Source organism: Poecile atricapillus, chromosome 16, assembly GCF_030490865.1.
Source record: "Poecile atricapillus isolate bPoeAtr1 chromosome 16, bPoeAtr1.hap1, whole genome shotgun sequence".
In the NCBI taxonomy this organism is placed as follows: domain Eukaryota; kingdom Metazoa; phylum Chordata; class Aves; order Passeriformes; family Paridae; genus Poecile; species Poecile atricapillus.
In genome coordinates this window covers 8,076,604-8,101,658 of record NC_081264.1, presented here as the reverse complement: position 1 = coordinate 8,101,658, position 25,055 = coordinate 8,076,604, and the positions used below count along the sequence as shown (strand labels likewise).

The following is a 25,055-nucleotide window of genomic DNA, read 5'->3' as shown; positions in this document are numbered from 1 at the left end:
TGTTGTAGTCCGAACCAGATTGTACCGTAGGATTCTGTGTGTTTCTTGCCTTGCCATCCGTTCTGGGGCTGAAGGGCAGGCACAGCCTCTGTGCCAGGTCCCAGCTGCAGCAGGGGAGCTCCAGGGCTGCACTGCCGTTAGCACAGACCTTGGGTAGTTGGTATTGTCTGGGTAAGGTCAGGCTTTGTAACACTTTCATGGAGTGTGTATTAAATTTTTGCTCACTTTTTTTCCTCTTAGCACTTGATTTGTTGGATAAAATGTTGACCTTTAATCCTCATAAGCGGATTGAAGTGGAGCAAGCTTTAGCCCATCCATATCTGGAGCAGTATTATGATCCAAGTGATGAGGTAAAGATGTTGTTAAAATGTAAACATTGATAAAATGATACAGCTGATTATTTTCTACTTTAGTTTAAGGGTAGTGTTTCTAGTGCACTAATGGAGTTGAAGAACAAATTGCATCAATTTACCAAAATGTGTATTTCTCGCTTTAGTGCAACACTTAGGAGATGCCACACAATAAATAGATACTAAAGTGCCCTCCCTCTCCAGAAAATGGAGATTCTCAGCTCATGTGAGGCCTGGTCTCATAATGTCTGAGGTAAAGGAAGAGAATGACTGTGTTTGCCATCAGATTAAAAACCCGGAATCAGAACTGGCTGTAGTTCAGGTAAAATTCTGAGGAGATTCCTGTCTCCTTTTTGTAAAGAAATAGGGGAGGAGGAAATAAGCTAGTTTTCCTTAAGGGCCAGATATGTTTATTCCAAGAAATAAAAATGTTTAAGATAATTTTTTTTCCTTCACATAGATTTGAGCCTCAAATAAATATTTCAACTTGTGGTTTGGATTTGACTAGCCACTTACTGTGGTTGATGTAAAATTTGGTTAACTAATACATAAAGCTGACATAGGACTAATAGGGGGAGTTCTGCCTTGAAGACTGTTCAGTGTTGGATATTTTTGTGAAAGACATTTTCAGATTTTTTTCCCCATCCATGAAAGGACTGCATGAAATTCAACAGCACAGTGACATTAAGTAATCATATTTCTTTGTGTCATTAAGCCTGTAGCTGAAGCACCCTTCAAGTTTGATATGGAGTTGGATGACTTGCCGAAGGAAAAGCTGAAAGAATTGATTTTTGAGGAAACTGCAAGATTCCAGCCAGGATACCGATCTTAAATCGTGCATAGGTAAAGTCACAGCAGTAGGGGACACTCGGGCAGGGGGCACATTTGGGACTCAGGTGCTGCTGGTGAAATGTAGGGCTTGCCTTTCCCAGTGCCTTTCCTGTCCAAGGACTTGACCTCGGTCCTGTCCTGTTTCTGAGGAGTTTTTGTTTGCCCACAGCATTGAAGTGTCCACATGGAACCCAGGCAACTGTCCAAGGTGCTTACCTTGTTTGTAGTTTGCATTTAGGGAATAAGAATTGCATTTTAATAGTGCTGCTTAGAATAAATGGTAATACTTTGAAATGCAAATTTTATTGAAAAAAACATTTTAAGGGGCAATGTTCTTCATATATTATAGATAGATAATTTTATCATATGGCTTCAAACACATTTAAAAAAACCTCCTCCTAAATGTAATGTTAAAAGGAGAAATCTCTTAATCTATTTCAAAGGAAAAAACCCTTTTTTTTACCTGAAACTTTAGTATGAACTATATTTAGTTTTAAGTAGCTCCCAAATAGTATAAGTAAATAAGAATAGGTATTTAACTAGTCATAAATTAATTATAACTAATCTTCCTAGCATTTTGATGGTCTGAAAGTTTAATTTAAAATGAAATATACTGATATTCACTGACTCTGACTTCTTTTTTTTAAATCTATTAACTTAATTGGTCTTCTTGTACCACAAGGCTTACAAGTCTCAGGAGTTTCATACCAAATTGGTCAAACACTGATTTGATTGGAGTACCTGTGAAACTTCTGTGATACTAATAGGGGAAAGTATCAAAGGTTTATAAGTGGAAAGGAAAAACAAGCCAAAGGCAACAGGCTGCCCTGGGCTGCCTGGTTTGTGCTTTCTGCTCTCGTCCCTCAGAGCAGCATTCTGCAGTCACTGCTTTGTGTGGGCAGTTCCAGCAGGAAGGTGAAGTTTTGATCCAGGGCACTTCTTTGCTGCCAGAAATCAATGGCTCTGCTGGCAGTATGCAAGAGTTTTGTGGCTTTGCTATAAACAATAATTTTTCTGCACTAAAAAATGTGATTTCAGTTTCTGCATTGCATATACCCCCAGGTTTTCATTTAATGATGAATTAATAGGAAAGAAAAAGGAAAAAAAGTGGGGGAAACTTAAAAATACAGTTTTTACTTTAATAGGATAACTGCTGTTGCCACTGGCTTGAGTATTTAGGTGTATAGAACCTCACAAATTAACAAATTTCAATTCTTTTCAAATACTGCATTTTGTTTATTTAAACTTGCTAGGTGATATTGGAACTGTTGTAGTAATTAAAAGGTAGGGAAATCTGAGGTTCACACACTGGTTCTGTAAGTTTGCACTGTTATTAGATCAGACCTGGGACACAGTAACTGGCTGGTGTTAATGTCCTACCCATGTTTTCTGTGTGAGAGCACAGCTGTGCCTGTACACATGGTGGAAGAAAGTTATATAAATTTTTAGGAGCAAGATGAAGCCTGATCCTAATAGGCTGTAATCTCAAGGAAGGGCAGCAAGTGGTTACTGCTGTGGTAAACCATAGTTCGTGATCTCTTGCTTGCCTCTTTGCCCAGGCCATACTTACCTAGGTTGTGTTAGGGATTAAGGGATAAAAAAGATTAGGGATAAAGATATCAGTGATCCATTGCTAGCAGAAATTTCTGGTTTGATAAAAATGCTACTATGCAGAGTTGATTTGGCCAGCACAATATTGAAATTGAAATATTGTACTTAGCTTGACAAGGATGTGCTGGCAATTTGGCCAAGTCATTTGTGGTTATGATTGCCAGCAATGCCACAGCACAGCAGTTGAAACATAGCAGCTTGACATCCTAGTGAGGGCCAGTCCCCAGGAGCTGCCTTCAAATGCACAGTAACACATCCTGTTGTGCATTCCTGTTCCCCTGCACACTCCCCCCTGTGCTTTACCAGCCAGCTTTTCTCACTGGGCTGTTTCTCAAGATTCAAAGTGTCCCCTGCACTGTGGGTTTTGGAATTGAGAAGCAATATGAAAATAACAGATTTTTGGGTTCAGACAAACAATGTACTTAATTGACTAGTTATGTTTAATCTTCCTAATACTTTATATTTTAATTTCTATTAAAATTTAATTTTAATTTAAGAATTACTAGTTTAAAATGTCTCCAGATTGTTTTTTAACCTCTGTAGATCCTGCTGGCTGTGGCTCATGATAAACACGGTGTGCACAGAAATAGGAAAGGGCTTGTTTTAAAAGGTGGTGTTAAACTTCCTTCACTGAAATATATCTCTGCTCTCTTTTGTAGGACAAGGACTTAAAGGACTGGGCGTGCTCAAACGTTGCTGTTCCTCTTCCCAGTTCTTTATTGTTGGTCATGTCTTGTGGCCTCTCTCAGCTTATCCACTAACTCCTTTGAGCCATTCAGGAGGGCGGTTCCTGGTAGTTTTGGCTTTTCATGCTTTCGATGAATCTTTTAAGCCTGAAGAATTGTAATTGACACTCCTATGCGTAATGCCCATTGTTGACCTGTTGCAGTACTGTACTGTACGTGCACCTACTGCTGCCCGTGTTTTAACTGCTTGCTTTCTGGTTTGAAAGATGCAGTGGTTCCTTTCACTCCTGGATCAATATCCAAGAAGAGATTCATTAACCTGTAAGACGTTTACACCATGAACTATGTTTTTTCTGACTTTACTGAAGTCGCTGGCATTTTTTTTTTTAGAAAAGCTACTATTCAGGGCACTTTAAGTCAGTGACATCCCAGATTTTTTTTGCACGTCCTTTTTAAATAGAAATGGTTGGTTAGCATCCAGCAGAGTGTACCATTATGCTATGGATTGCAGCATAAGTTGTGTTCATGTTAATCTTGCTTATGCACTTGTTTGGGTGTCCTGTGCTGTACATACAGGTATTCTATCCAGTGTAAGAGCCACATAGGAGCCCAACTTAACTGAACTCATCTAAGAAACATTTTTCCATGTATTGACAAAATTTGTACTTTTTTTCTCCCTGCTTTTTCTAAGAGAGATCATTTAAAGTTTACCCACGTTGGAGGCATAGTACTCCCAAAGTTCCTATCATGCAGTAGTGTCTGTACGGCCTGTGCAAAGGCAAGGTGGCAGCTGCAGCTGCTGTTTGCTCCCTGAGTGCTGGAAGGGTTAACACAGACCACGATGGCACCATGACCCCATGGCCAGTGCTTTTCCTGGGCAAGGCAGCCGTACCTGGTGGCAAGCAAGAAACCAAAATATGATGTTAATTAACTCAGTCTGCATCCTGCATACAAATGAAATGCTTCAAATGAGGATTGATAGTTTTGACATTTGAATCTAATCACTGACATTCAGATTCTTGCAGAGAGGAACACTGCATCTTCAAATGAGAAAGTTTGATTTCACTTTTGCTCCTACAGCATGTCAGCATCTCAAGTTCATTTCTTGCAACCTACACTATGGTGATTTGTAATCAAGCCTCCATGAGCTCGTGACATGAAGTACTGTTCTGTTGTCAAGTACTATCAAACTTTTCTGATAATGCTGAGTTAGGACAACCAAACAAAGCTAGCACTAAATAACGTTTAAAATTGTATACCTTTTAATGATCTTTTCAAGTATTTGTTACTGAAATTGTATAATGTGGAGTTTACTAGGTGTTATGTTCCAGTGCAGTGCCTCCTTTTCTTTCCCCACTGCTCTCTGTGGTGAGAAATTTGCCTTGTTTAAAATAATTACTGTGCCCTCGCATGACTGTTAAAGCTTTCTGTGCAAAGATGATTGTCTAAGTGCCACATGCCTATGATTGAGAAAAAAAATAATCTATTGTTACCTCTGAGTTGTGTTCAACTGAAATGCTATTCAACAAATAACTTAGGAAAAATAGTTCTATTTTTAGCTTTTCATATCTCTGCTGTCTTTTTCTCATTTTATTTTGGCAGCAGTGAAGAATGGATTGTATAAAGACTGCTTGCTAATATGAACAAAATGCACTTGTAATTCCTGGAAATAAATTTAAATCTTATATCTTCACATTAACATTAAGAATTAGTTTTTGGTTTCCTCTTGGGTAATGTCTATGAATGGAAATCAGGTTCAATTGCTACTGTAGTACATAAGGATGCTGGCTGGTTAATAACTCCAGGCTTCCTCATACCACTTAGTCTGCTCTTCAGAGAAATCTAGAAAGCCATTAACTTAGACTCCAGTAGATAAGGGTGCTTACAAGATTCCATTTCAAAATTTTCTTTTTCCTATAGTTTAAGTGTTAGTCTGCCAAAACTAATTTTTAATAAGCAAGGGTTCATCTTTAAAGGGCATTTTCTATTAGGAAGTTCCTGTGGTACATAAATCTCTGTTGTGGGGAACAAATTTGGAGCATTGTCAGGACACTGCACAAGTGATCATGGAATTGTGGTATGGAACCTATGCTAAAAACATTTCTATAGAAGAAATATGCACTTGACTGTTGATACCAGTGTAGAAATTTCTCTTGACCTTTCTACACATCTTTACCAAAATGCTTTTCTCACTCAGTTTTGAAAAGTTGAAATATTTCTAGAATCTCTGCTACTTGCATGATCATCATTACATCAGGAATCATTTTTGGCACGATTGGAAAGATGACTGTTACTGAAATTAGTTTGTAACACCTCAGTTTTAATTTATTAAGGAAGAACTTTGGCAGCTTACTTCACCCTTCTCTTTCCCAATTATTTTCTTTTAATCATTTTGTTAATTTGGGATGTTTGGGGAGGTGTAGACATACCCTTGCATCCTGTCTCTGTGAGTGAGAAGCCGAGGGTTTGCTTTACCTAATGTCTGGTGCTTTTGGGCTTTCTTCCTTAGCTACTTTTGCTGAATCCAATTGGCATCCATTGGGATCCATAACCACATTAATCAATCTTTTACTGAATTCAGTAAACATTGTTGGGTTGAATTTGTTGATGCGTCAAATGCTGAAGCATGATTTATTTTTTTTTTTTATGTTTTTTTGGATCAGGTTTTGAAAATAGTTTAAAGAAGGTGCCTCTAACAACACTGTGTTAGGTCAGTTATTTCATCATTTTACATTGGGTTCTTTATGCAGTTTTTATATTTTAGAGCAGAGAACAGCAACTCTTAAAGTAGCATGCATATTTCATGGTAAAGATGCTTTGGGAATAAGGAATGTAAACAGTTCACTGTCAAAAACATTCCAACCTTACTGAAGAAAAATATGCAAACACAAAATTCTCATGGATGCTTTGGCAAACAAGCGTTTGACTCTGCTGTCCTGCCTGTGGCCAGACTCTTCCTCACCCCTGTGACACCAGAGCTGGGCCACCTGCACCGGGAGCTTCCGGGAGTGGCAGTGGGGACAGAACTCGGCAGTGGCCAAACAAAACCTGAGGAGCTGAGCAGGGCTTTCCTTGCAGAATGAGAGAAAGAAAAACCTGTTGTTGCTGCCCACTGTAATATGCTACTATATATTTATACCATGTCGAAGTTGTTTGCTGAGCAACTGTACTATAGATTTAAACTTTATTAATATATATTTGCTTATGTTAGTGTAGTTTATATAGTCCTTGGTTATTGATAAATTTATTGTGTTGTTACAGCACAGTGATATGGTATAAATATAGGTCTATACATACACACCATATACTTATGAATTTGGTCCCTTGCATAGTACTTTTATATTTGTACAGCAATGTCTTCAAGCAATCCCAGATTTTAGGGGAAATATTTTTGTAAATGCAGTGGTTTAAACAAAAAAGTCCAAACAATCCTTTTACTAAGTTTTAAATACATTTGTGGTTCAAAATGGTTAGTTAACAATTGAAATCAAGACACTAAATTAGTGAAAAGTGCACATTAGTAAAGTGAAGCTTACAGTGGTTTTTGTAGCATGTGCTGTGATCAAACCAAGTAACACATCGGCGGAAATGTAAAAGTTGGACTACATGTGTAAATCTAGAACAAATTTCTAAAGGTTGCAGCTGGTTTACTTACTATTGTTGCCTTTTCTTGTGTTGTATCAGTGTAGAGCACTCTTAAAATACTCAAACTGCTTTGTCTTTGCTTTGTACTGTTGGTGCCTTCTTAGTCATGTACCCCACAAGTCCTGCATAGCTAATTTAGTTAATGGTAAGTTTAAAATAAAAAAGCAAAGGAAGATTTTATAAAAAATAAATAAATCATTTTCTGTATGTTCTTATTCATTGTAACAATTAAACATTTATATTGTGACAGATTTGTGATTTGGTTAATCTGTATAGATCAATTGTAAGTAGCAAAGGTTTATATTTCGTCTTATTCTTTTGATGTTGTAAACGTTTGTGATTTTCTTTTTTAAATCAGGTAACTTAATGTTCTGTTTTGTTTTTGACATCTGAATCTTGTAAAAACAAATGCAAAGAAAATCATTAAATTGTGTCCCTGAATTACCAAACCAGCATAGTTCCGTGCATGTCTAGAACAACTGGGACTTTGCTTTGCCCTGAGCTGGTCCATTGGCTGATCCAAAACTGCCCCTCCTTGGAAGTGCACAGGGAGCAGCCTGCAGGCAAGAGCTGTAACTGCTCCAGGTGTGTGTGCCCCTGTGTAACTGTACCAGCTTGGAATTAAATTAGGGAAGCCATAAAAAAAACCCAAAACCACAGATGAGCTTTCTTTATAGACAGGCAGAAATGCTTTATCTTCGGTGTGAGAAAATGATGAAATCTTAACCTGCTGAGTGATGCAAATCAATTTCAGTGTATCTGATGGTTCATGGGCTTTTTTGACACTCTTTAATGGATATTCATATTGCGCGGTTCCCATGAAATCTTGAATATTACTTGCATGATCCTTAGAAACCAAATGTTTTCATTTCAATATAAAAAGGTTCTTCTCCAACCAGGGGTTGGAACTGTGGGATTTCTGGGAGCAGTGCAAGTTCATATCACTGTCATGGGCTTTTAATTCTTCTTCAAAGAACTGAACTCTTAAAAGGTGTAGCTGGATAATGGCAGCTAAAAACTTCTCTATTTAATATGAAAAGGCAAAAAATGTGACCTGAAACTAAAGAAAGCTTAACCATAATGGAGAGGTCTGTAAAGCTCTGTGAACTGGCTTGTAAAAATTCATCTCGCATTCCCCTCCTTGGCTTTCACTGCAGGGTACAGATTTATTCCCCCCCCAAGAATAATACAGAATTTCATTTTCACCATGTTTCTGTGTGTTCTTACATTTTGTTGGCTGTGGCTGTTCCTCTGGCAGAAGGTGTGTTCATCGTAGCATGCGCTTCAGGGAGGGACCTCAAGGTACAACTGTACAGCTGCTTGGCTCCAGGAAGGTTTTGACAAGCAACTGATTGACTCAAGGTTGCTGTTATCCTTGTTTCAGTGGGATTAGTTTGAAATATTCCCCAGATTTCCTGCTTCACCAGAACTGGCTTAAGTTCTCCATCTGTAAGCTTCAGGTGTAGTGGGCACTCCTGAGCTGTTATGCACTCGGGTCAGGGTGGAGGTTCCAGTGAGCGCCCCCAGGTGCTGAGCAGATGCTGCACTCACATGCTCAGGAAGGCTGGCACAGAGCTGCTTTTGAGTACAAACCATGTTTTTTGGAAGAGATTAATGTAGGTCTGATGGTATCAAGCTGTGTAGAACTCTGACCCAGGACTTTGCAGACCAAAGATAATTTTGTGTTGCGCATGTTTCATCTTCAGTTATCCTTTCTACTAAATACCATATATGTAACATTGAAAAGCTTAAAAAAACCCAGAAAACACATTGCAGGTATGTAGGAAACTCACAAATGTTGTCACATTGACATACGCTGTGTCTGTTGGTGGTTACCTTGCTCTGATGTGTCCTCTCATCACACGAGTCCAGGTGGCTTCAGAAGGAGTTCTAGAGCCTCAAGTCTGCTTCCAGAGGCAACCTCGGTGTGTCTGCTGAACACCACCCTGGTGTCAGAGGTGTTCACATCCCCATCAGAAAGGCTCAGGAGCTGTTTCTGTGAAGCCTCATCTTGGGACTTGGATGTGAGAACTGTTCTGTAACCCCTCTGTCTTTTCCCTGTAATTTGTAAATTACACTGGCGACTTTCCTTCACGTGTTTTCAAAAACTCTGCCTTTTTTTTCAGTATGTCTTGCTATTGGCAATTTACTTCTCTCTGTTTAAACTGAAGTCTAAACAAGTTCCAGTTGTTACAAAAAAAATCTTTATGGGATTTGTCAGCTTTCTGATGGTAAACAGCAGATTATTGATCCTGTTAAACTGATGTACCTTGTGAATACTGAAACCTTCCTGCAACTTCTCTAAAGCTGCCTCTCGTTTTCATGCACATACACAGAGCCCATTTTTCCTGAAGTTGCTTCTCTTTCCAGCTGGTTAATTAGCATGGTAGAGAAATGTGAGATCCTTCTAGCTTAGTACAGAGGCAGCTTATGTTTGTACCTGAAGGCTGAAGAGAGGAGACTTGAAGTCTTCCTTTGCCAATTTCCCCAAACAAGCAAGAAATACCTTACCAGGGTCTTGTGTTTGCAGTGTTTTCTCTGACAGAAAGACAGTAATAAAAATACTTGATTTCTCTTGCCAGTCTTTGAGTTTGTGTGCACTCAGCTGTTGGCTGCTGCCTGCAGCACTGCTCTGTCTCCTTGCCTTGCTGCTTGCACTGGCCTGACCTTTGATCTGAGTTCCTCTTCCAGTGACTGCTCTTCCTCAGGGGTTTACACTTTCCATGTTGGGATCTTTCTCTAAAGTCCCTTGTCTGCTCTGGCTTGATGACTTCATTCCTTTGCTTCTTACTTTTCCTTACCTTGCATGTTTGTAGATTCCTGCAGTCTCACAGCTCTGCTTTTATTTGCTTCTTTCATTTTTTGCCTGTAGAGCTGAGCCAAGGACACAGCTGTGCTTCACAGAGCTGGGCCTGGGTACAGGCAGCTGACCCCGGAGCTCTGGGATAAAACCGACATAGCGCAGAGCAGCTCCAGCCCTGGCATGGCACCAGCAGTACAGGGATCCCTTATTCCACCTTGTGAGTTTAATTCTGACCTTGAACACACAGCTTAGAAATAATGGAAGGTGTTAATCTCCCTATCTGTGATGTGTGATCTATGTCTGAAAATTCAGGCTTTTTAGCAAAAAAACTCCAACAAACCCAAAGCTGTAAGAGATTCTGTAGAATTTTTTAAAATTTGCTATTACTAAGAGACTTGAGATGCACCTTTTAGGGGGGTTGTTTGTTTATTTGTTTTTGTTAGTTTGTTGTTTGTGATATTTTGTAACATCCAAGACTAAATGGCTTGCTGTGAACATCTTTTTCTGCCTTAAAACTGCAAATGCAAAAATGCTGAATATTTAGAATTTTGGCTTGTGACTCACTGAACCGATGATACCACAAGAGAACTGGAACGTTTTTTAGTCAAGCCTTTCTCCTAAGTCACCTTTAATTTTGATACTAGTACTAAAAAGGAAATTTGGACTAAAAAAATCCTTTTTTTTGTTCCTGGAACTGTTAAAACTCACAGAAATTCTAATTTATAGTTGAGGCACCACAGACTGAAGAGTTCAAACTTTAGACTTTTTTAATGCATTCTGTGTTTTTAAAAAACTTTTTGTTAGTTTTTGTACACATACATACTTTTGCAGGCTTTCTGAGTAGGTTTGCACAGGTGTGGAGGGGACACAAGCTTGCAGGCCAGTTTTCCCACTCAGAAATATTTCAGTGGGTGTTGTGCTGTCACTGTAGCTCTGTGTTTTGATTCTGTTTGCCTTTGTGCAGTATAAGCGCAGCACTCCAGACAAAAGTGGGGATTGAAAACAAAACCATTTCTTAATCATTCTGTTGTAGCTAAACTTAATATAAACTTGGATTTGAGGATATGCTTGGTATTTTGGAAGAACTGTGTTAAGCTGTTTTTACAGCTGACTTGGTGACATTTCTGTAAGTAAAATATGCTGTTGTTCCAGCATGGCAAAGGTCTGCATAATTCATGTGCTCAACTTAATCACTGGTTTTCTTCTTGTGACAATAAATGGCATTGTACCAAAAGCAATATATCCTGTGTGTAGTTAGTAGTGGAAATAATTATTACTGTGCAGCTTGTATTTTCATTGTCTTTGCAGCCACTAGCATGGATTGTGTGCACTGACAGTCGCTCCAGGCTATTAAAGACGTCTGGGGGGAAAACCAAGTCCTGAATAACACTTGTTTGCTTTCTGGAAGCTGCTGCTGTACTTTGAAGCAGAAAAGGGTTGCAGCTGGTGCTGTATTAAGCTTATTTTCTTCTGAGTCTTGTCATCAGAATACATCTAAGTCTAGAGTGTTTCTCCACATTTGCTCCTCCACATTGTTCCTCTTGAGAAAGGCCCAGGCTCAACACCAGCATCATTAGAGCCAAGGATGATAAGAGGGCGGAAGGGCTTTTTTCTCTGCTTGGTTTTGGGATTCTGCTAAACTGTACTCAGCTTTAGAGCACGGCACTGTAAAAGGACTTGTGGAATGCTGCAACTGGCTTTGCTCACCAACTACTTAAGACCATGTAAGACCTCACAGGCAATATGCAATGCCTGGGAACTCTCTAGTCATAAGTTATGTTCCCTCCTGCCCCCCAGTAGCAATTCTGCACTACTGGCTCTGCAAGTAAACCAGCCCTGGTAAGTCCCTTCAAAGGGAAGCTTTGGGTTTCATTTCTGGGTGTTCAAAAGGGCAAGTTATTAAGACAGTTTTCTCCCTATCACTTGCATTTGACTGCTAGTGTAGTACTCATTATACTAAATTGTCACTGTACAAAAAATTTCATGCTGTAGAAATAAGAGGGCTGAAGAGCTTGTTCTTCTCAACATATATTTCTCCTCGCTTTCTAAGTCTGTAGAGAAATAACCTACTTTCAGTTATAGCTAAATAGCCTTTCTGCATTCTCTGTGCACATTTTTCTCTGCTGCCTCCTACTCTTCTTAGATGTGACTTATTTTACTGCTAATGGTGTTATAAAAACTGTAGTACTACAGGTGTCACATGGTAACTTGTAAATAAAATTACTGTAAACGCACAATCAAGTTATTTGTGGTGCTGCTCTGTACTCGTGGGACACGGCCTTAGCTGTCAATCCTCACTGCACTTTCCTGGAGGATCACTTGGAAATTTTAAAGGCTACGCCTGTACCTTGTATGAGGAACCTTTTGCTGACCAGCCTCCACAGCATCCTGGTCCTTTTAACAAGTTCCAGGCAACTCTAGCATTGACAGCAATTAATTATTCCTAGGCAGGAACGTGGCTGCATTATTTGCCAGCTGACAGCAAATCAACCCTTCTGTCAGACTGATCGTCAGTGGAGCAATAATAGTTTCATGTAAATACCTCTGACAATTTGTATAGCAAGTACAGAACACAGGATTATTTACAGTGGGAAGCTGATGAGGAAGCTGTTGCTGGGGCGTTGTGTCCTTGGAGCCTGTTGCTGTGTTTCCTGTCCAAGTGAGAGAGGGGCGGAAAAGAGTGGAAGAGGTCTGAGCTGTGTTTTACACACAAAGAACACAAAGTGCTGTGTTTTAGTTCAGAATCCAGATGTGCTGCTCTGCTGCGCTCTCTGCGGGTCTCGAGGCCAGCAGTGGAGCAGCAGAGCCTGCGTGGCTGCGCTGGAGTAGATAAAATTTAAGGGCTTTCATGTATTTTCTTTGGAGGGGGGGGGGTAAATATTAAATACTTGTAGGCAATAATTCAAATGGCTGAATTTTCTGCAGTGCTGAAGAGAGAAGCAGCTTGTAATTCCCAACTACCTGAGGCTTCAGTCAGCTGTCTTTCATGTATGCAGGGAAAAACTCATTTTTGAGATTACAGTATTTCTGCTTCCCAACTGCTTTTGAAATTCTTCACTGTTTGCTTCCCTTTAAATGTCCTTCCCGGCAACTGTTCCATACGGTCTTCTGAGCCTGACTCTTTCAAAGGTATTTAAGTGAATTGAGAGACAAATACCACATGGAAATATTTATCTGGAAACAATTTCACTTAACATGGATCAAACAGCTTCTCAAAGCAGGAACTTGTAGCCTTTTACCAGAAGGGGTAATAGAATTTATTTACAACAAGCATATTAAACCAAACACTTAGCTCAAAGAATAAATACAAATATAATCCTTTTCAGAATAAAATGCCATGTCTGTAATAGCTATTGAATTAAACCTCTGGGGGAAAAAGGAGACTAGGAAACAAAAATATCTCCTTATCAATGTGCTTGAATGAATGAAATTTGTATGTGTAACAGGGATTGTCTGAAGGTGGTGATTATAATCCAGGTGGGTTTGGTGTGTAGGGAGGTGGGCACCAACAATGAAGCCCGTGGCATTTCTTGTATAAATATTTCTATCTGCAAATTTCCAGACTCCTCATCAAACAAAGGTAGCAATTAATTAAGCAGGAGAGTCTATTTCAGCTCTTAAGGTGCTCATTTCAGGATATTCGGGAATTATCTTGGCATTCACTTGCACTGAGAATGGATTCATGATGACATGTTTGTGTTCTATTAGTGAAATTTTTCATGTGTATATTTTGGTATTACTTGAGTGTATGAATCATTTGACTATCTGGTAATTTTCACTGTGAAAAGAAGTGTGATTGCCTTTCCATGATCTGTCTTGTTTGTGCTTGCTAACTCTGCTAGATTTTGGAGCAGGGGGTGTGAAGCCTTCCGTGCCCTGGAATAAAATAATCTTCAGGTAAATTAGTAAAAATTATGAACTCTTTGTATGGCCTGTTTAGGAATAATAAATACATCTGTACACCTTTGCACCTACTCAGGCAGTGAAGAGCTAACTAATTTCTGAAAAGCTTGAGGGAAACAGAGAATGTAAACCCAGCTCATGCTCTGTTCCTGTGAGCACAGTTCCTCCTGCTGGAGACTACACCAAGGGCTGTCAGCTTCCAGGGCTTGGTGATCAGCAACTGCTACAATACTCCTTGGTGGGTTTTCCAATGCCATGTTGGTTTTCTTAAACCACCCCAAATCTGGATTCCCCCAGTGGCCAGTCTCCCTCAGGAGGTAATGGGCTCAGCCAGAGATGTCGTGTATGGTATCTTCTTGCAATGATTTTGTTTCCATTTGTTGTCTTGTGCAGTCATTTATTTTCTTGTTGTTTTACTGTTCTCTTTAGTTCTCTTACACTTTAAATGCTGTGCTGGGGTCAGATGAATGCCTGGCCTTCCTGGATAACAGGCAGTCCATCTCAAGAACTTTTCTGTAATCCAGTGCCATTAGATGTAGCTGTTAAAAGTAGCCGAGCTCCTGAAGGCAACCATAGAAAAATTCTGTTGGAAGGAACCTCTGAAGGTGACCTGGCCCAACACCCACTGGCAGTGCAGATGTGATCACCTGGACACCTCTGGACTGCACAGGGCTGAAGAGGCCCTGCTCAAGGGAGTGGAGAAGTAGATCTTTAGGTCATACTTGCTAATACCCTTATACTGCTGAACTTTGCAGTTTGTAAGAAATACAGTGATCAAGACAGAGCTTTAGGCATGGAATTTATCCTTTAATCACTTTCACCCCTACTTCAGTCACCTTGGGTGTAGTGTATAAAGGGGCCCCTCACATCCTTTTTTCTGTTTTGACTGGAAGACATTGGCAGCGAAGGATGATCCCCGTTTGCACAGAGCCTTCAGCTGCCACAGAGATGCGAGGGCTGAGCCTCTCCTTGCTGCACAGGCTGCCCTTCCTGGCACCACCTCAGTTTGTGCTGTTCCTGCTCCCAGGCTGAGCTTTCATTCTTGTCCCACCTTGCACACTTCAGGTACTGGATTTTAAATATTTTCTACAAATCAAACCCCATTTTGTCTAATGTTTGCTATTCACTATCTGTGGGTCAAATTTTTCAGCAACGGTGATCTAGTCTCCAGAAAGCAAAAATAACAGAGATAAAACTGGCCTTAGAAATGATGTAATGACACTTTTTATTCAGCCTCGTAGTAGAAACCTTGCCTTCGTTAAAAAGCAGATAAAAGCTTTCGAAGGAAATGAGAAAGTGCAACTGTGGCTCAGGGCTGTGTGCTGCAAAGCTCTCCTGCCAAGCCCGGTGCTGCTGAACTGTCGGGATGGTCTGGGCTGTGCTCGTGCCATCTGCTGGGGCAAAGCTGCCATGAACTGCGTTATACAAACAAAAACCTTGCTGACAGCAGTCAACTGCGATCATTAAAAAGCATAATTTATAATAATATCCAACCTATCTAGAAAAATATGTAAATCATCTAGATTTAGAGCTCCAGTGTTTATCAAGGGCTAACCTAGTGACAGGGTACAACACAAACATATCTCTGAAACTGTAAATGAAGCATTTCTATTTTTATGTGGTAGGTTTGGGACTTCTTTTGTTTTGGGTTTGGTTATTTGTTTAGTTGTGTTATTTTAAAGCAGTCTCAGTTTCACAGTGGGTGTATAGTATGACTGGTCAAGGAAGTAGAAATGAGGATTTAAAGACAATTTCGTTGCGTGGGACTGATTTGATCATTCTTCCTTTTTTCCCATTTCTGGTGTAGGTCCATACAAATGCAACCACTTACCAAAAAAAGCACACCACCATGCTAGGGAATGAGGCACAGAAGCAAGGTGAGGCATTGGGAACTTAATATGAATATTAATGATTATGATTATGCTAATGCTAGTTATGATTGTCAAACTTTGTACAATCTGTTCTTCTCGTCTCTGTTCCCATCCACCCATTCCATACATCCTGGCAGAAGTATCAAAAGAGTAATTCAAGATACAGGATTGAGAGAACAGTATTATAGTTTGTAACATGAAAAATTAACTTCACCAGCCTGTGGCTGTGTTTTATACCCCCAGCTAAGAGGACACATTTCTCTCTCGTAACAATATCCAAGGGGTTGCAGAGTCTTGTTTGTAGCAGCAGCAAAGTGTTTTACAGGAAGTTTCTGGATACTGATGCTCAGGGGATTTTGCCGGTTCCAAGAGCTTTTCTCTCAGTTTCTATGCCCTGCTTTGCACCCTGCTCAGTTAATGTCTGCTCTGCTCTATAATTCTTTAGCTCACACAAGAGTAAGTATCAGTTTGCTGATCAAATGTGAGTTATGTTGACTTGGCCTTGTGTGCTCCTGCCGGAGCAGCTGGTTTGGTTGTGTCCTGTGTCCCCTGAGCCATCCAAAGGTCTCAAGTGACTTTTTTTAAGAACCTAAAAGTTTGAGATACCCCAGAAAGGCACTAGAATGTGAATATTTCTGGCAGAACAGGGGCTTCTCAAGGATACCAGGGAATACAAAAACAAAATCAGGATGCAAAATGGATTTCAGAAAAGCACAGGAGAAAGACGCCTGTGACAGTTCCTTTGCACAGTACACCAGCATTGGCACTGCTTTTCTGGAATATAATGCAGAGAAGGATGTTGCAGACTGTAACCCCCAGCTTGATCCACCTGAGCACTGGCCTCTCCAGAACATAGATACCAGCTGAGATGGCGTTGCAATATTTGCATTTCATCCCTCTGTTACCAGACAACAGTTCCGCATGTTCAGCACACTGCGAAACACAAAGCAGCAGCATTACCTCTGCCTTCATTCTAAGTAATTGTTATTACATTCTATGACACCAGCCCGGTAACTTTTATGTGTAGTGCTGGATGCTGCTGTTGCGAGCAGATGTAAGTCTTTTATAGCTTCCTCCCACCCTTGTTCCAGTCATTTCAACACTGATCATGCTCTGGTTGCAGGAGCCTGGCCATCCTGTTCTTCTCCTGTGCTGCCTCCCTGCAAGCTGCAGCAGTGCCAGTGCCAGGCTCAGCAAACATTCTGCCAGCCATGTCAGTGCCAGAGCAGAAAGAGCATTCAGCAGCTGTATGGCACAGCACAGAGCACAGTAGGTGTGTACTGTGTGCAAAGTGCCTCCTGACCAAGTGACACACATAATGCAAAGATTTTTTTCTTGGTACAAAATCTAGCAAGGAATCCTTCATATGAAACTGCAGTGCAGCTCTGAGTGGATTTGCTGCATGGAATGGGTATGATGTACAGCAGAGAGAGTGAGACTTTGACACTATTAACTCACTGTAGCAGTCTTGCAAACCTGTATTTTCAGATTTCTGAGCATGTCTGCTGGGGATACAAAATGGAGTTTTAGATATGAAATGTTTTCCAGCTTGGCAGCTACATTACAAGGTAAAGCTGCTTTGTCCCTCATGCCTGGATATCATGGATGCTTTGTATGACACAGCAAGAGAGACTGTTCTTGCCATGCATATTTTGCTGGGGCTTGTGACTCCTTGGAAACGGCACTTTCTTTGTTTCCATACTGTATAGATCACGGGATATGTCTTTCATATTAACACTGCCAAAATATAGGTGCAGCCAGTCTTATCCTGCCTTGAATCCAGTAACCAGCTCTCTACCAGTTTCTGCAATAGTAATTTGTATTCTCTTGATCTCTGCAATCTTGCAATTGTAGCAATCTTTAGAGATTAATGCCCTTTCTACTGTGCCTGTTAGAAGCTCTATCCTGTAACACACAAGCTGATGCACAACAGAACAGAACATCCAGCACGCCCTGGCAGCTCACTGCCTTCCTGCTGCCAACACTGAAGGTGCTAAAAGTGAACTGTTTACTTTTCTGCAGCCTGAAGAAAATACCTAGTTGTGCTATACACCAAAACATGAACTTACATAAGTAGGACATGAAGCAGGCAGTAGCTGAGCCATGTGCTCAGTGAGCTGGGGTGTTGGCAGCCTTCTGTAATTCCTGCTGTGTGTTTTATCCTTTCCTATTGAGTTCATGGTTTGAGTGGTTGAGCAGTAAAATTGAGGCACTTACTGAACACAATTTGGGGATGGCAGGAAAAGGTTAATTGAAAGGTATCTGCTTTTTTCTTCCATTCAAATTCTAGGATTTTGTTTAATGACAACCACTTGAAAAAATATTTGTTTTAGGAAAAAAGAATGCTGCCAAAATAAACAACACTGCTGTGTGTTTATGTTTTGGTAGAAACTCGAGGCCATTCATGAAGGTAAATGGTGAAATACTTTACTGGCCACAGCAAATTAATAATGAACAGCAACATTAGTGCAGGTTGGTGTCAAAAAGTGCTGGTATTTGCTTGTTCTCTGTCTGCCTGGCTGAGGCTTCTCTGACAGTAAGCAGGAGGATGTAACCAAATACTGTGATTGGCAGTGCTACACAGGGAAACCAGCAATGCTTGCTTGGGCTAATCTTGTCTCCCCATTTCTCTATTACCATAAACATTTGAGCCATTTGTCCTAAAAGTTATAAAGGAAGTTCACACACTTATTTATCAGTATTTATGTAAGAATGATGGCAAGAAGGGCCAGCCTGTTACAAAGAATTAGTGCAGGTTCAGCCACAAGATGGAGCCAGTACAGTACCAGGCACACCTTCCCAGTGGGACAAAGTGTTGGGCTGTTTTGTCTCTAAATCCTTCAGCAGTTTTAATAGGATTGTTCACTTCTCAGTTACTGAGATAGCCTTGGAGAAAATAAAAATCAGAAATGTCTAGTATTTAGGGTACAGAAATCAGATATAGCTTGTTCCAACCTACAAATGAAATGTACAGGTAATCTGATCACAAAACATAAAAATCAGCGATGCTTTTTCTTGAGTCTAAAAAAACCCAGTCTTTAGATTCAGTTGCATTCTCCAGGGGTTTATGAAATTAAATGACCGAAGGGGAAAAAAGAAGGAAAGATTAAGAGGAGGTAAAAATTACAGGGTGGCAAAAAAGGCCTTTGAGTTAACCTTACGGAATCAGGTGTAGTAATACAAGTCATAAATCAGCAGAGGCAGCTCTAGCAGTTGCCACAGTGAATTGAAAAACCCCAGTGTGAAGAGCAGGAAGACAGGGAGTGCTTTGTATGTTCTTCTTCCAGCAATCTTTGTAGACACTTTTTAGATAAGTTACTAAAAAGAATACGTGGCAAGTGTCAAGTTACAGTGTACAACCCTGTACTCTGATAGTCACAGAACATCTATGTTTTTCTTGTTAATACTGTTCTTCTCTTCAGTCTCCGTCTCATTCAGTTTCAAAGTTACACTAGACTCACATTAATTACAATAAAAGCTTTTATTTTTGTCCTTCTCAGAAAATTTCCATGGCCGACATTACTCTTTACTTTGTATATTTATCTCAACATTGCAAAAAAAGAACCAGCTCTTTAATATCTGTCTTCATATAATTCCAGAGAATAATTTGATGCCCTGTTGCACTTTGCCCTATAAACAATAGGCTGGCTACCACAGGAAGTCAATCCTAATCAAAATCTGTTTTAATTTTTCCTACAGTATTGCTTTGCTATGGAAATCTGTAATTCACCTCTGAAACAAAATGAAATTCACTTTCTGTGGAAAACTCCAGGTGACCTGCTGGTCATTCCTGGTAACAGATGTCTTATGTATGTGGCCAAGCTTTTAATTTGTGTATGTCTAGCCTGAGTCACAAAACAACACTAACAAGTTGAAAATGTTTTTACTATCAAATAGCTGACTTTCCGTTTGCTTGCTCCTTATAAGATATTCCTGGTTTTGAAGTGGGAACAGCAATTCTGAAATGCCTGTGAGGATCCCAATGAAGAATCAGTTAAACTGGCAATTAATTGCACAGATAGACATGATCATCTGACATCTGTCTGTACAGGAAAAGGACAGTCCCATGCTTGAATCCACTGCTGGAATCCACAGCTCAAGAAACATTTGATACCTTGGAAAAGGATCTGAGAATAGGTACAGAAACAACTTAGAAATTGAAAAATGTGCTTTATCAAACGCTGTTACTTAAAAGGATGATCTCATGTCTACATGTCTACCTACAATCCTACTGTTCCTTCTATCTTACAGAGGCAGAGGAAACAGCAGCTGAAAGGTAAAATTAAACACATTCAAGGGAGAAATAAGATATACATATCTGTCAATGAGAGTAATTAATGACTGGAACAAGGAATTTGTAGAGACAGGATGTTCTAAAGCATGTTTCCCTAAGGGATGTTCTGGTTTAAATGACAAGTAATATCACCAGTCACATGGCTTCTGTCCCACGGTGAGTTGTACCACATGATTACAATAATCCTCTGGCTCTATTTATCTGTGAAATGACAGAATATGCTTGTGCTGGGTGCCCTAATCTGGGCAGGATAGAAAATGAAGATGGAAATATAAGTCTGGGTTTTAAGATGAGAAACACATCTCTTAGAAGAAAGGAAAAAAAAGGAAACTGAACAATCCCAACATAGAAAAAGCTTTAATCCCTGCCTGTAGCCAACTGTTTTGCATATATAGGCAAGCATATGCAGAATGTGTTTCTACAAAACATGTACCAACAGAAATTTAATCTCTGCTTTTTTATGGCTCACAAAACACAGGTTTAACTTCCCAGATAAGCAACAGCTGGCCAACAGTCAGCCAAGGAGTAGATAGCTGGATGAAATAGATGACAATCCTACATTAGGGTGGAGTTTCTAACATGTATGTTACACATTGAAAAGCTTACGTAGTTCTCTTTATTCTGCTACCTTTTCCTTTTCCCTCAGAAAAACACATCTTCTCCTTTCTCTTCTGCTAATTACAGACAATCCCTGCTAGAATCTGATTTTGTGATTTAAATGCTATGGCACTCATCAAGCGCAATTAATTTCTATGTGTTGTTGTGCTGGTTTACTGTGTTGCCACTCCTCTTTGCATGCTAAATATTCCACTGTACTGTGTAATTTGCTTACCGGGAGTGAGCAGCTGGAAAACTGATGGTGCTGTTTCCAGTCTCCCAGTAAAGTGCAGTCTGCTCCTTGACTACAGTCGCAATGTTTCATGCTGGAGACAAAGCCTCCCACCCTCTCTGCACGCAAAATCACACAGCCACTATCAGGGAGGGGTTAGAACAGTTCTGTCTTTTCAGTCTCTGGAGATGATCTAGACATCACCCCTTGCAAAGGAGCTTGAGAGAGCTTAAAAGAACTACTGCTTCCTTTTCAGAGATCAGGGGGAAGTTACAGAACTAACAGAGAAGATCTGTGAATCCTGCCATTCTAGAGGTTGTAATTTATTGTGCCAGATATAAACACAAATGGAACAGTTACAAATTCTCCCATTAGAAAAACAGTGTTGCAAGTTTTAGAGATACACATAGGTATATATATATACACCACAATTTTCATTTCTGCTCTTGAGTCTCTTGACGGACTTTCACAAAGCCAACAACCAAAGCCATAAAGAAAAGGAGACACAAGCAGGTTTCTCCACTTACACAGCCTGGATACAGTCCCTGCAGTTGTCTCTGCTTTTGAGGACAGACAAAACTTCATCTCTCACAGCTTGGTTAGTAGAAAAACCAAATTTCAACAATAAATACAGCTGTCACTTATTATTATTAATAAAAATCACCATTTTCATTACTGTGCTTATAGCATGATGATTCTTTTGTGAGCCTTATGTTTTTGTTTAAAGACCAAAAGAAGTATAAAGCAAAACTCTTACTGTTCTCATGTAGAGAAAAGTCTAGATTTTCTACTGAAAGTTGATATTAAAATACTAAAAAAAGAAATTCAGGGGGAAAAGATAGTAAGATTTAACCTAGCTACTAAAGCATGCTGATGCTTGAAGGGCATGTGTGCTGGCTAATTCCCTAGTGAACCTCTCTGCTCTAGGTAGGACACTTGAATACCTGTCAGTCTGAATATTAGAAAAGTTTAATTAACATCTGGGTTTGCTATTTCAAAAGTCACACAAGAGATAAAGTAGATCTTCCACAGTGATGGTTGGCATAAGCAGAACAATTCAGATTTTGCAGATGACAAATTGCCCTCCAGTGGTGTGTATTTCAGCCCTCTGGTAGAGAGAACATATATCCTCCTAAATTAGGTATCTGGAGCTCTGGGTGATTCTGACTTTTTTCCACATCACATCCATTTATATGTATATGAGCAGATGTCTACATCACATAAAAATCATGATACAGATTTGTTTGATTCATAGCCCCCAAACAAATTCCTCTGCCTATTCTCCACTTGAGGAAAGCTTGAGACATCAGTGTTGCAGCATAGCTGATCACATCGCTTGATATTCTGTGATCCACTGAAGATGCAGCCTCACTGCATCTTTTCAGGGTTTGCAGGTTTTATGTTGGCATAAGTGGTACAATTTAATAGTTGTATTGATTTCAGAAAGCATCCCAAATGAAAGGATACTGATTGTTCACCTGAAATACCTCCCGACAGTAACTAAAATACACTGTGACAAATACCAGTATAACTTATGACCTAGCAACAAGCTGGTTTACAATTAATGCATAATGTTGCATTTTCATATTATATAATCAGAAGTTTGATATGAATTTTGTCAGTTATTTCTACATCAACACTCTTTAGACCAGTTGCTACCATGTCCCGAGAAAAAAGATGCATTTTTCTTTTCCTTGGAGAACTTTGGAGAACGCAGTGTTGCAAACCTGAGTAAACTGAGAACACAAGATCAGATTTTTTGGGTTTTTTTTACTAAGCTTGCATTTATGGCACGCATATAGGAAATTAGTTAAATTAATTTTTTTAGGAAATTTAGCACTTCTTTCAGTGCTTTTCTTGCAGCTAACACAAAGAATCTAGAGTTTGAAATTCTAAGACCAATTGATTTTTTAAACTTTGGTTAAAGTCTCGAGACTTTTGAGACCTAACATATACTGAAGAAGCAAAGGAAGTAATGATCCAGACATTGAGATGCAATGCAAACATTTTTCTTCCATGCATTTAAAGTTATTTCACTGTCTCAGCCACTGACTACATGCAGTGCCCTCAAGTACATCATGCTATATTGGAGGTTCATTTGTACAAGCAACCTTAACCTGCTACCACTGACTACATCCTTGACATGTCTTTATCTTAAAAAAAAAAAAAAAGAAAGAGAAAAGGATGAAAGGATGGTATCTAACAGTGCAGCTTGTGTATTTGTTACTAGGGACACAAACAGCCAAGAGAAAGAAACCCTCAGTGTCCTTGTCATTTGGATCTTTCAGTAGAGAAGCAGAGCTTGTGTTAAAACAATGGAAACACTGTTCAGCTTTCAGGATCCTTTGCTGTCCTTGCTGAATGACAGACACTTCTTTCTCCCCCTTGTCCATCTTGTCATCTCTGAAAAGGAGAGTAATTTCTACATTCCACACTGGATTGTTGGTTGTTTTTCTATTCGTCATGTAAGCTTTAATCCCTGGTTCTGTGTAACCTGGTCAGTTCCTAACACCTAAACCAAGAGCACAGCAGGTGTCCTGAGGTAAATAGAAGAGAGAATCCTGATGTTGTGTTCCTACCCATAGAAAAGCAGATACAGCAGCACTAACACTGTCAGGTTTGTGTTACTTTGAGTTTGTACTGAATCAGAGCATCATCTGGACTTCAGAGAGCGTGACGAGTACGGCAGCAGTTGCTGCACTCCAGCATGGGGAGCCGTGCAGCCCTGAAGGCCTGTGCAAGTGTGACATCATTGCCTTGGAGGGCTGGGGGATCTGGGTTGTGTGGGATCTTTGCCACCAATTCCAGTGAACCAGGGAGATGCCAGGCCATGTAAGTCATGACTGACACCTCTGGTATCAGTCAGTCGAGAGGTGTCAGTCACGGCTTTGCGGGACTGACACCTCCCTGTGTGGGCTGGGAGGACAGTTCAGAGATCAACATTGTTTGTACTGTGACTTTCTGCTCATTGCTAAATATGCACTGTATCAGATTACATTAAATTCCTCTATCAAACTATGCTACATCCCTGCTTCTTTTTCTGTTCCAATTATTATCTTGTTCGTCTTTAGCATTTGCCTCATCTAACTCATCTTCTGGGAACAGAATTAGGAAACTGGATTTGGTGCATTCTGAAGTGTAGCTAAGTAAATCCAAAGGATTATCATCTTTCTCCTGTTTTTACAAGATGACAGCTACCAGCACCAGAGCTGGAGAGATGATGGGAAAATTGCAATAAAAGCCCTACTGGAAATACTCTCACAGATTTTTGTTTTCTGCTGTTTCAACAAAGCATATTTCTTCTTTACTGTGCAAATGTGGCTTTTTTGTACTATTCAAGACTGGCTGTTAATTTGTCATTAAGGAAGAAGAATATGACAAAACCCCCACATAAACATATGAATTATATTAAAAAATGGATAGGCAGAATAAAATCAACTAGCACGTGGTTTATTGATCATAGCCACTAGCTGAATTGTAATGGATTCCCTCTCTCTAGTATTCCACAAAGTACCAAAGCTCCTTGGGTAAAGAAAACAAACCACATGGTGAAGATTAGGATAAAAAGAAAACTGTGTCAGGACTGGCAAGGAGAGGAAGCGACTAACATGTTATTGATGGTGTGTGTGCATAGCATGACAGCAGAGCCCTGCCCGCGGGCACAGTGTAAATGACAACTTCGTCACAGGCTCCAGCAGTTCGTGTCCCTACACTCTTTGTCCGTGGAAATAAGGGTACAGCCAAAATAAACCAGGGGGTGGCTTTTATTGACTTTTTAAAGAAAAACACGATCATTGCCAACACGCCTCAAATACTTGGGAAACTACTTGTATGTGAATTGTATTTTGGCTCCCTAGTGTTGAAACTTGTTCTTTTACACCATAATTTTTTTTCTCTATAAACCATGGGCTTTTCCCAAACTCTCTCTTTGGAATCAAGTGCTCAAACCGATTCTCCTTGTCTTTCAGCCTCTATCTGGCCTTTTTTTCCTTAATGTTTTTTCTACAGCACTTCAGTTTTACCAGACCGGTGCCACCTCCCAGGGTTTTACTAATTACTGCAGAAAAGCGGAGGACAAATACTTTCTGGTGTGAAAACGCGCTCTGAGCAATCCGACATAGACGATTGCAGCGCTTTCACATAGAAACCGCACCCGGCGAGGAAACCGTAAACCGGGCCGGCTGCTTCGCCAGGGGCTTCATTACCTCGCGTTCGTTCCGTTCCTGCTCCCG

General features: G+C 40.0%; 1 protein-coding gene across 1 annotated transcript in view; it reads left to right on the top strand.

The window, feature by feature from the left end:
* MAPK1 (mitogen-activated protein kinase 1) overlaps positions 1–10,721 on the top strand; it is a 36,644-nt gene extending 25,923 nt beyond the window's left edge. The window contains exons 7-9 of the mRNA XM_058851687.1: positions 241–350; positions 1,066–1,193; positions 3,452–10,721. Coding sequence (XP_058707670.1) covers positions 241–350; positions 1,066–1,182 — 227 coding nt within the window. The 3' untranslated portion in view covers positions 1,183–1,193; positions 3,452–10,721. The remainder of the gene's footprint in view (positions 1–240; positions 351–1,065; positions 1,194–3,451) is intronic.
* The last annotated feature ends 14,334 nt before the right edge of the window (positions 10,722–25,055 follow it).